Source organism: Pan troglodytes, chromosome 9 (genome assembly GCF_028858775.2).
Source record: "Pan troglodytes isolate AG18354 chromosome 9, NHGRI_mPanTro3-v2.0_pri, whole genome shotgun sequence".
NCBI lineage: Eukaryota > Metazoa > Chordata > Mammalia > Primates > Hominidae > Pan > Pan troglodytes.
In genome coordinates, this window is record NC_072407.2 from 91954137 (window position 1) to 91966869 (window position 12733).

Consider the following 12733-nt stretch of genomic DNA (forward strand, 5'->3'; position numbering starts at 1 on the left):
TAGAATGTAAGGAGAAGTCTAAATAATACGTGATGAGCACATATAAGGAATTGCCATTGTTTCCAGGGTGAAGTTGGAGTCGCCAATGAAGAGTCCCCTCACCCCTTGGCCTCACTAAATGTTAAGAAGTTGTTGTGCTGTTGCGCTTGAAAAACTTGCTTTAAATCCACACTTTAGAGCTCCCCAGAAACTTGGCTTCTGGGCCACTTGTAAAGCTGTTTACGAAGAAATGTCACGCCAGACAGGCTCCACTGCAAATTTGGCAAAGGGCAGTATCAGGAGAAGCTCATGGCTGCTGAGTTCTCCTGGCCACCATGAACTTCAGGAAGTGGGTGCTATAGCAGCTGCCTGAAGTACACAATCTGGGCATTGGTGTATCCCTGTATGCCCTCCGGGCCAGACACTGGAGGTGTCATTTCCAAAGCAAATTGGAAGCGCTTTTTTGGAATTTCTCTCCAATGCTTTCTACTCACAAAGACTGACATCTTAACATGTGGCAAAGAAAAAAATATTTAAAGGGTCCAGATCTATTTATGTAAACAATCAAGAGTGAGTTTGTAGTGGAAAACCCAAAGTTGGATAAATGGTGCATAATAAAATATATTTGTTCATTTTCTGCTGTTGTACATTTGGAATGATTTTTGTATTTTGATTTTGTGAACATGTCTCCTAATGTAAATAGCCAATAGATTCTCTTTTCGGACAGTATCTTCCGATAGCTGGAATGTCTGGGTTATAAAATTTGTGATCGTCAATTCTACTGGGCAATGCCACAGCGCTTCAAAGTAATTTTATTTATTTATATTTCCACTGACAAGGTAATCACGTTATACAAAATGATAGAAGTATGGATGATTGTGGCAAGTTAAAGAAATACAAGGAACTCACCCTTACTAGAAACCAAGGCATTTGTGGGAAGAACAATTCATACATTGAGCACCAAATACATCAAGTACGTTTTGGAAGACATCGAGAGGAGTGTAACTACTTTCTTGTAGTTTATCAAAATCCCATAATAAGGTAAAGCAGGTAGGGATATAGGCACATTTCCATTTCAGAAAGCATTCTGGCCTAGATAGAATAGAAGGATATCAACCCAGGAAGAGAACAGAACTAATATTTTGTGTGTGTGTGTGAGACAGGGTCTCACTCTGTCACCCAGACTAGAGTCAGTGGCACAATCCCTGCTCAATGCAACCTCTGCCTCCTGGGCTGAGGCAATCATCCAGCCTAAGACTTAGCTGAGATTACAGGTGTGCGCCCTCATGCCTGTCTAATTTTTGTATTTTTTGTGGAGATGGAGTTTCACCATGTTGCCTAGCCTGGTGTCGAACTTCTCAGCTTGACTGGTCAAGCCACCTAGGCCTCCCAAAGTGCTGGGATTACAGGCATGAGCCACCATGCCAGGCCCCAAAATCTTTTCTCATGACAACTGCTGTCACTTAGACTTTACTATCAGAAAAGATAAGACTACCTGCATCCTTTGGGTTTCAGCTTAGGTGTCATTTCTTTTAGGAAGACTTTTAGGATGACTGTCCCTTCCTTTGTATCAACTACTAGACCATGAGCTCCTTAAGGACTTAGTCTTGGTTTTTTTCACACATTTTAAAAAAATTTTACCTTAATTTTTGGATACATGTGCAGAACGTGCAGGTTTGTTACAATTTTGGCTCCAATCTCTACCAGTAAGGAGAGTCCATAGCAGACATTTGTTTTGTGAGTAATCAGAGTAGCGCACATAAGAGACCCTCTGAGACATTCTGTGCTTTGAAAAGAAGAGCTGCGCTGCACACTAGGATTTCCACAATGCCTTTGTTATGGGGTTTGGCTGAGCATGCTCACAGGCTTTTTGTAATGTCATTGATAGAGAGTTGGACAGTATGGTAGATGTAGGACAGTGTACATATTACTATTCAAAAAAGTGGACCAAAACCTGCACAATACTTGAAAGCTTTGTCAACTTTCAATCAATTCGGCCAGCATGCAAGAAGCATCCCCCCGAAATATTGTATGTAATTTGGTGGCTTAGGAACATACTTTGGCAACATATTTAATGTCACTGAAAGGAAAACAGTTTTCAGAGACAGACTGCCTGGTTTCAAACCCTAGTTCTCCTACTTAATTAGAGTATGCCTATGGGCAAATTATTAAAGTTTCCTGTTCTTATGTTTCTTAATCTTTAAATGAGTATAAAATATTATTTATCTTATGGGGTTGCTGTAACAATTAAGTAAGCTAGAACATGTGAAGCACTTAGAACAGTTTTTAGCATAGAATTGGTAATCAATAAATGTCTGATATTTTCACTTGAATGACAGAGTATTTTTTAGTTAGGTAAGGAAATACTACTTTTTCTCTCTTACCTATCCTGCATGATAACACAGTTGTAGTAAAATAGATAATAACTTTTTCAGCTTCCAGCACTAAAATTTGCAACTATTTTTTATTCTTTTATATGCATCTCATAAGTTGCTTATTGTTTGTTTCTGTCTAATACAGGGCAGTCTACAAAATGTAGAATTGAATTTTTACTGAGAAGTCAGAATACCAGAAAGTCTTTCTTCTCTACACTTAGTAGATAATATGAAACATTTTAAGAAGTGTTTGAATCTGTTTTCAAAGAACAACATTTGTGGGAAAGTCTGCATATATGTATATCTATGATTACCTTTTCTTAACTTTATTGGATATATTTTTTGAAGCATAATGCTGATCAAATGACACTTCAGAAAACATACTAATTTGCAATGTCATGGACTGATTAAAAAGACAGCCACTTCATCTTTTTCTAGGATATGCTGGCTTTTATGAATTTTATAATTTTTAAAATGTCTATTAATATGTAAATGGTGACTTTATATAGATTTTTACTTTTTCAACTTCTAGCAAGGTTTGTTAATTTTAAGTTTACAGAAATGACCTAACTCCCCAAACATTAGATAATTTATGAATACAACTATGTATTAACATTGGTGATTTATTAAATCATGGTAAACGACAACAAAATCTGTTAGTATGGCAACCATGTTAAAAATAACTTTCAGGCACCATTAAAGATAATTATGCACATAATTATTGTGTAAATAGCAGCCAGGTGCCATGGCTCATGCCTGTAATCCCAGCACTTTGGGAGGCCAAGATGGGCGGATCACCTGAGGTCAGGAGTTCGAGACCAGCCTGGCCAACTTGGTGAAACCTTATCTCTACTAAAAATACCAAAATTAGCCGGTCACAGTGGCAGACACCTGTAATCCCAGCTACTCGGGAGGCTGAGGCAGGAGAATCACTTGAACCTGGGAGGCAGAGGTTGCAGTGAGCCGAGATCGTGCCATTGCACTCCAGCCTGGGTGACAGAGGGAGACTGCATGTCAAAAAAAAACTAATAATAATTATTATTATTGTGTAAATAATTATTATATGATTTTAAAAATATGAATACATAACATTGTTATAGATAGTTATGTACATATATATGTAAAGTTTCAGTTTTAAAATTATTCAAAAGGGTGGATAAATAAAAAACAGATTTTATTTTCATATAAATCCATCATTAGGAAATAGTCATAAAATAGTAAAAATAAGTTAAACAGGCCGATGCAGCTAATTATGTCAACCATTATATATACAATTTTGTGAAACACAATTGAGTTCCTTGTTATACTTTTTTAAACAAGAGAGTTACACACCACAGGTATGTTGGTAATCCCAGTTAATGTTTTATCTTTGAACATATTCAAACAAATAACGGCTAGGCACTTAAGCAATTATAATTTTAAAACAGAGTGAGAAACAAAATTTTAAAGTTAGCATGTGGCCCGGTGCAGTGGCTCACGCTTGTAATCCCATCACTTTGGGAGGCCAAGGTGGGCAGATTACCTGACATCAGGAATTTGAGACCAGCCTGAGCAACATGGTGAAACCCCGTCTCTACTAAAAACACAAAAATTAGTTGGGGGTAGTGGCGGGCGACTGTAATCCCAGCTACTTGGGAGGGTGAGGCAGGAGAATCGCTTGAACTCGAGAGGCAGAGGTTGCAGTGAGCTGAGACCGAGCCATTGCACTCCAGCCTTGGCGACAGAGCGAGATACCGTCTCAAAAAAAAAAAAAAAAAAAAAAAATTGCATGTGATAATATTTAGTGAAATAATTGTTATACTTAAAATAGTTCTTTAAATAAACTGTGTTAAGTCAACTTTCTTGCATCTCATTCCAAACTTGTCTGTTGAGCTTTGAGCCGTCAAGTCTGGTTTTCAATACTTTATAAACCTAATCAGCCAATTTACCCCTTTCTACGCAATCTAATCAACCTCAGGAAGTGGGTGTGGTCTTTCGTGGGCCCATACGCTTTAAAAGGATGCTTGTCCAGAGATTTCTCTCTCCTTCAGTGAGCCCCCACTGGATTTGTGGCTGCTGGGCTTTGAAGAGCCAGGAGTGACTTCTAATCTGGATATCTACAGAGCTTCTAGACTGAGACCATTCATAGTAGCCTTGTGAGTATACAGTGTGCAGCAAAACCATCATGCTCACTTTTACTCTTAAACATACTTTAAATTTACCTGGCAGCATGCTTGGGTCTTTTCTAAGCAAACAAATAACTGTCTTAGTGATTTTACAGAAAATCAATATAAAGTATCTTCAATTTGTAAGATATGGTTTGTGTTCCCTTGCTATTTGATTCTTTTTATGTGACTGTTTTCTGTATTGTTAGATTTTTCTTAAGTGTGAAAAGATATATTTCCATAGTTTAATGCAATGATAGAACCCATAAAATATCTAAAATGTTCACCAGAATGTGGGCATGTAGTAGTGGTTATAATGTACGCCAAAGCGAACGTTAAAAATGTTGAATTACTTTGAAAATTCTCGTTGCAAAGGTCTTATTTGCTGTGTCTTCAAAATTTGCAGTTTGCAGACTAGATTTGCAAGCTGTTGAAAATAGATTTAACCGGCTGGGCATGATGGCTCATGTTTGCAGCCTAGCACTTTGAGAGGCCAAGGCAGGCAGATCACTTGAGGTCTACAGTTAGACACCAGCCTGGCCAACATGGTGAAACCCGGTCTCTACTAAAAATCCAAAAAAATCATCCTGGCATGGTGGTGGGCACCTGTAATACCAGCTACTCGGGAGGCTGCGGCAGGAGAATTGCTTGAACCTGGGAGGTGGAGCTTGCAGTAAGCTGAGATCGCGCCACTGCACTCCAGCCTGCGAAACAGAGTGAGACTGCATCTCAACAACAGCAACAAAAAAAAAAAAAAAAAAAAAAAGAAAAAGAAAGAAAATAGATCAATAGATCTAACCAACTAGCAAGGGCTCCCAAGAAGCTGCAACTTCCAAGTCACTAAGGGGAAAGGTGAATTGGCGGCCATGCTTCCATTAACTGCATTTCTGGATTTTCTAGTGTAGAGTGGAAAACCTAACACATATCTTCACTTTTTTTGTTATTTTAGAAGATAATTAGTTGTTGATTAATTCTTGTTAATTAGAGTTGAAATATTGGCTATTTCAGAATGTGAAAGTGTTCTCTCTAATCATCAGAATTGACTGTGGGAAAAAACTTTCCTAATTAAAAATAATAGATATTATTTACATTTAATGTATTGAAAGGAAGAGTTTTGATATTAAAGTTAAAAGGACAAATTTAATGATTGATAATTTTAGGAGTTGACAGTCCACTCTGATTACTCAATCTTAGATAAAAGCTACTTTATTTATAATTGTCTGAGCAAACTTCATAGGTGAGTTTGGAGGCAGGGAGTATAGAATAATACCATAGATACTAAGTGTCTTTCGTATATTATCATCATGGAATTATTGAGAGAGATAGAATGACAGAGACAGGATGACATTCAGAATGTGCTTCTTCGTTAATTAGCTTACATAAGTGACTCAGAAATCATCCCAGCTTTTACCCTCCACCCAGGCTTTAAGCTTGTCTAGGTAACTGGGAATGACTGAGAGCACGGCTTGTTTAACAAAAATGCCATGAGGACTGTTGTCTCATTTTCTTATTTGCATCACGGTTGTTCATATCCATAAGTTTCATACCCGTGGATTCAACTAATCTCAGATAAAAAATATTTACAGAGAGAAAAAAGCAGCTGTACTGAACATGTACTTTTTTTTTTTTGAGACAGAGTCTCACTCCATTACCCATGCTGGAGTGCAGTGGTGCAATCTCGGCTCACTGCAACCTCCACCTCCTGGGTTCAAGTGATTCTCCTGCCTCAGCCTCCCAAATAGCTGGGACTACAGGCACGTGCCACCATGCCCTGCTAATTTTTTGTATTTTTAGTAGAAACAGGATTTCACCCTGTTAGCCAGGATGGTCTCGATCTCCTGACCTCGTGACGTGCCCGCCTCGGCCTCCCGAAGTGCTGGGATTACAGGCATGAGTACTGCGCCCTGCCAAACATGTACATATTTTTAATCTTCTTGCTGTTCCTAAACAGTATGGCATTACAAGTATTTATACAGCATTTACATTGTATTAGGCATTCAAAGTAATCTAGACATAAAGTATTCAGGAGGATAGGTTTAGGTTACATACAAATTCACACCATTTACTAATAAGAGACTTGAACATCTTAGGATCTTGGTACTCAGGGAGTCCTTGACCGAATCTTCAATGGCTATTGAGGGAAAACTTTATAAATCCAGCATGTTTGAATTTACTATGTCTCAGTTTGTGCTGGAGCTAACTTATTAGACATATTGGACAGAGCTCAAGTAGACAAGGAAAATTGTCCACTGGCCTTTTTTTCCTTTCATCGGGGCAAATAAAAATAAGAGAAAGAAATTCTCACTTTTTTTTTTTTTTTTAATTTCCAGAAACATGGATTCAGACGACCTGCAAGTCTTCCAGAATGAGCTCATTTGCTGCATTTGCATGAACTACTTCATAGACCCGGTCACCATTGACTGTGGGCACAGCTTTTGCAGGCCCTGCCTCTGCCTCTGCTCAGAAGAAGGCAGAGCACCAATGCGCTGCCCTTCGTGCAGAAAAATCTCAGAGAAGCCCAACTTCAACACCAATGTGGTACTCAAAAAGCTGGCTTCCCTAGCCAGACAGACCAGACCTCAGAACATCAAGAGCTCAGACAGTATCTGTGTGCTCCATGAGGAGACTAAGGAGCTTTTCTGTGAGGCTGACAAGAGATTGCTCTGTGGGCCCTGCTCTGAGTCACCAGAGCACATGGCTCACAGCCACAGCCCAATAGGATGGGCTGCTGAGGAATGCAGGGTACGTGATGCCTCTAAGGCAGTTTGAATTATACAGAATCCCAAATAAGAATGATGAGGGCCTGTGATAATGATGGTGATGAGAATGCAGATGGTGGAGGTGGTGATTATTCCATGTCAATCATAACACATAAATGTGTCCTTTCAATGTTGCTGGCTAATTTGGCACTCTAATCACAGCTGTGTTGAGACTTCACTAAAGGAGGTTTCCTTAAAAACATTGCTCAAACATATAGAATGGAGCTGTGGAGCTGGTGGCCAGCACCAAGAACACTTTTCAAAGTCAGGTTATGTAAAAGCCAGTTTCTCAGAAAATTGATGATATTATCTGAAGGGTCCCTTAAAACTCTCTATTATGTTTCTATCACTTTTCACATCCAAATTATTAGAATCATATTCGTTTAACTTGGAAAAATCTGACCACTTCACTCCAACTTAATTTATGTTTCTTTCAATTACAGCCTCTTTTTTTTAATTGATAAGGGTATGAAATCTGCTATACTGTCTTCATTATTGCTAAGTGTCTTGCTTCTTTTGCAGGAGAAACTTATAAAGGAAATGGACTATTTATGGAAAATCAATCAAGAGACACGAAACAATCTAAATCAGGAAACTAGCACATTTCATTCGTTAAAGGTAAGAATGAAAATGTTTTCTTTGTTTTCATGCAAATAAACACAATGTTAGCTTATACTTTTTAGCTAAATTCAAACTACCCGTTGAAAGATAGTGATTTTATCCCAAGAAAATGTAGTGATTTCAATTGATATAATACGAGTTGCAAACAGAGAAGCCCACACAAGCTAGCCAAATGAATTCTAGTATATTGGATAAACGGCATGATGTGTATCCTAGTTCAAATTTGAAGGTTGGTATACACCTTTTCAGACACTTTAGATGAGACAACATTTCACTAAGATTGGGTGTGAGGAAGACGAAAGAAATAGAATAGTATATAGAGTAAAAATATGGTAAAAGTAAAAAAAACTGCATAATATGGTGTATGGCTAAATGTTTTTTAACATGTAGGCGAAGCAGACATGGAAAAATCCTAAAAGAGAGATTAATAGAGGAAACAATTGACTCAGTAACAACTGTGAAGAAGCATCACAGTGACAGAAACCAGGAGTCTTTATATAGGTTTGATTTGAAGAGGGAGAGAGAATAGGAACATTGAAAAAGATGGACAGAAGAAGATAGCAAATATTCAAGACTCCTTGCAAGAGTGAGGCAGAAAGTTTATAACTTGCTTGATTACACCCAGCATATAATTATTTGAAGTTTTCTATTGAGAGTGAGAACATGTAATCCTTTTAACCAAACGTCTCTGCAGGACTATGTGTCAGTAAGGGAGAGGATAATCACTATTCAATATCAAAAGATGCCTATATTTCTCGATGAGGAGGAGCAACGGCATCTGCAGGCACTGGAAAGAGAAGCAGAAGAGCTTTTCCAACAACTACAAGACAGTCAAGTGAGAATGACCCAACATTTAGAAAGGATGAAAGACATGTACAGAGAGCTGTGGGAGACATGCCACATGGCTGACGTGGAGCTGCTCCAGGTGAGGAGGGAGGGTCCGTCCTCAGAGACAGGAAGCCTTTGCTGGACAGTGCTGCCAGGACATGCAAATATCACCTGCATATGTCACTGCTGTAAGCTAAGGGACACATGCTGTCTGACTTCCACCATTACATTTCTCCATTCACGTATTACTGCATACTTTGGTAATCTTTGGGAAATTTTTGCCATTTTAGCAGATAACATATAACAAAGTTCTCTTCAATATAATTTGGAGTACTATCCACACAGAGAGATCAACTAAAATCGTTAGAACTCTAGGCCAGGGGAAGGTTAATAATACTCCATTTATATGCCCTAGTTCCTCCTCTCTCTGATGTCCCACACAGCAGTGATTTGCTGAAGACATTGAGGGGTTTCCCCTTGCCTGGGCAAGGTTTGTCAAAGCTGCTCATCAATGTCCATGTACTCTGTTTCTCATATGGTTCTCTGTTTTGTTTTAATCATTGTCATGTGTGGTCAGACCTTTCCTTGGAAGTAAGATTAGGAAATTAATGACACCGGAAACCTAGATCTCTTTGCTTTACTCCACTGTCTCTTGCTGAGCTCCTTTCTTCTTAATGCCCACTGATGAAGCTTTTTATTGTTTAGTTGAGGTTCTGTTATTAATGTAGCCTTGAATGATTCCTTCGCAGGAAATAAAAAGATATACATTATTAAAACAGAAAGAAACAAGAGTATGAGAAAAGATGCAGAAGGAAAAATCTCTCATAATTAACATTATCTTTTATTTTTTTTCAGGATGTGAGAAATGTATCAGCAAGGTGAGTTTACACTAAAAAAATGCTATTTCTGAGAAGTTTGTTCTCTTGTGAATGAAGGGGATGCATACATTTTGAGTATTAACATCGTTGTCGGTGGCTATTTCCAATTTTGTTTCAAAAGAGGGCCTGAGGTCTTCTTCTCTTTGGTCTGGAAAGTTTTCATCTTAAAATTTGTATGAATTAAAATACACATAAAAACAATTTGCCATTCGGAAGTTTGTTCTTCCCAATCCATCCATCCTGACCAACCATACCCCACAGATCTTAATACAAAATTACTCTGAGGAATCATAGAGGCATCTTCTACTCTAGAGGGGTGGGAGGTTAAAAAAAAAAAAAAAAAAAAAACAGAGCGAAGAGAGACATTCCCTAAGGATGGGCTGAGGAGGGATGTTTTGTTCCTAAAAGCATCAATGACCCGGGCCTCCTCCATCACCATACACTCAGTTCTAGGAAAGACCTCAGGGAAATGGTTGCCTCGGGCCCCTCAGCAGCAGGGTTCTCAGGCTGGAATTAGACTCCTTTATTTTGCACAAAAGATTAAAGCTTTTTGTCCCAGTGAACATTCTCTGTTAGACACTGACTAGCATTAGTGACAACTGCAGGCTGAGGTCCCAAAGGTTTTTGTCTGAGTTTTCTGCTCTCTGAAATATTTCCAGGATTTCCGCATACCCTCAAGGGGTGTGATGGGCAGAGGGAGGCAATGACTTTTAATGACTTTAGAAGTTGTATAATGTCTGAGAATAACGTATCTGGGGAAATTGGGTTTTTATGGAAGTAAAGTTTAGAAAAAGTAACATCCTTATTGCCCCTAGAGTGTAGAATAAAATGTACACCCAGTTAACCAAAACTGGCAGAATTGTGAGGAAACATCTTACATGAAAATGTGATATCTTTGTATGACTGTGTGATTAGCTCTGGGCCTGGAAATATAACTGAGGCCATTTTTTTTGCAGAACTGATTTGGCACAGATGCAAAAGCCCCAGCCAGTGAACCCAGAGCTCACTTCATGGTGCATAACTGGAGTCCTAGACATGCTCAACAACTTCAGAGGTAAGAGCCAGCTGCTTGGCAGTCCAGCCTCAAATTATTTCCTTATTGGGTCCCTTGGTTGAGGCTTTCCCCATTTAAGTTTTATTAGTTTTGACATATAGGTAATACATAGTTTTCCAAAACATGTGCATCTTCTCTACCTGCATAGTAATATTACAATGATCAAAATTCAATTTCCTGACTTACCGTTTGATGAAAATGTAAAGCAAGATACATAATTTACTGCAGAGTAAGAGGACAAAATATTCAGATCATGTAGTTATGAAGACACTAGTTCTCATGGCGGCATCAGTATTTCATGTTTATTCAATTTAATTCAACTTTGAACGCTTAGATTTGGCATAATGGTTTTTAATTGTTTCTATTCTATGTGCATTTACATGCATTCTACAAGTAACCTTTATTATTTACAAAATCAGAACATTTTGATCAACAAAAGAAAATGACTAAAATATCCATAATCAGGACAATTCTAATGCCATCAGATACATCTCGTAACAAGTGAAAGGTGAGGGATCTGTGAACATGGCTTAACCATGTTAGGCCCATTCTAGAGAGCAGGTCTAGGTAGCAGAGGGCAGGAACCCAGACTAGATTGAATCAGGAGCTAAACAGATAATATAAAGCCAGAGTATTCTTTTCAGAAACTTATAAATTTTACATGTGTTAATTTCTACCAAATTTTTGATGTTTGAGACTATAACAGGCGTAACTTACATTCCAATAAATAATCACATCACAGCAAATTGATGTCTACCTGTTGATGATCTTAAAGACAAATAATACAAGAAGAGTTTTCTATTGAAGAAAAAAAAACATTTTGCATATGTCCTGAAACAAACTATGCGGACGTAGACATTAAATCATTATTTCCCCAGTGATATGGTCACATTTTTTCTCTATTACTTAAGGAATAATACATAATTGTATGTGCTGTAGAGGTGTAATAACATTTCATCTTCATGGATGCATGGGGCTGAACTCTCTTGGCTTCCTTTTTTCTGTATTTTCTTGGAAGAAGAGCAAATGAAGTGAATAATTGGGCCACAGAGCCTCTGTCCCTCATAACACTCACTAATATAATATTTTTTTCCTTGTCAGTGGATAATGCTCTGAGCACGGAAATGATTCCTTGTTATATAAGCCTTTCTGAGGATGTGAGATATGTGATATTTGGAGATGAGCATCTCAGTGCTCCCACGGATCCCCAGGGAGTGGACAGCTTTGCTGTGTGGGGAGCGCAAGCATTCACCTCCGGCAAGCATTACTGGGAGGTGGATGTGACCCTCTCCTCCAACTGGATTCTGGGAGTCTGTCGAGATTCCAGGACTGCAGATGCCAATTTCGTTATTGATTCTGATGAAAGATTTTTTTTAATTTCCTCAAAAACGAGCAATCACTATAGTCTCTCCACCAACTCTCCACCTTTAATTCAGTATGTGCAAAGGCCTCTGGGTCGGGTTGGGGTGTTTCTGGATTATGATAATGGATCTGTGAGTTTTTTTGATGTTTCTAAAGGTTCTCTTATCTATGGTTTTCCTCCTTCCTCCTTCTCGTCCCCTCTGAGGCCTTTCTTTTGCTTTGGTTGTACATGAAAAGTTGGTTTCATGATGATTTATCGTGACCTCCCACATATAAGGTAAATACTGTCCTAAGACACTATGTGTGAGAGCCTGTGAGCTCATTGTAACTTCACGGAATGTAATTACTATATGGTTGTAAATGGGATAACCACCTTGAATGTGTACTTTTGTTAATTAAATTATTTTAATTAATAAGTGATTGTGGAATCTTTACTAGAATATCAATAATGGTTTTTTTTTTGTACTAGTTTTGTTGAGATTCATTCATTTACTGTGAAAGTCATGTTCTAATGTATTTAATTCAGAGATTGTTAGTATATCACACTTGAGCAGTCATCAGAGCTCTACTGCCTGTGCACTTTTATCACTTCCAGAAGAATCCCAATACACATTAACATTAATTCTCCTTTCACCCTCCCCCATTCCTTGACAGCACTTAATCTACTTTTTATGTTTTTTCATTCAGGTAAATAAAATCATACAATGTACGTTCTTTTTTTAATCTGATTTCT

At 38.2% G+C, this 12733-nt stretch overlaps 1 protein-coding gene across 1 annotated transcript; it reads left to right on the forward strand.

Moving 5' to 3' along the window:
• Positions 1–6832: 6832 nt before the first annotated feature.
• On the forward strand, positions 6833–12281 carry LOC735939 (putative tripartite motif-containing protein 64B). The gene is made up of 6 exons (XM_003954431.5): positions 6833–7240; positions 7780–7875; positions 8573–8803; positions 9562–9584; positions 10541–10638; positions 11740–12281. Exons 1-6 carry the CDS (start codon positions 6833–6835, stop codon positions 12231–12233), a joined length of 1350 nt encoding a protein of 449 aa, XP_003954480.4. The 3' UTR covers positions 12234–12281.
• Positions 12282–12733: the final 452 nt, after the last annotated feature.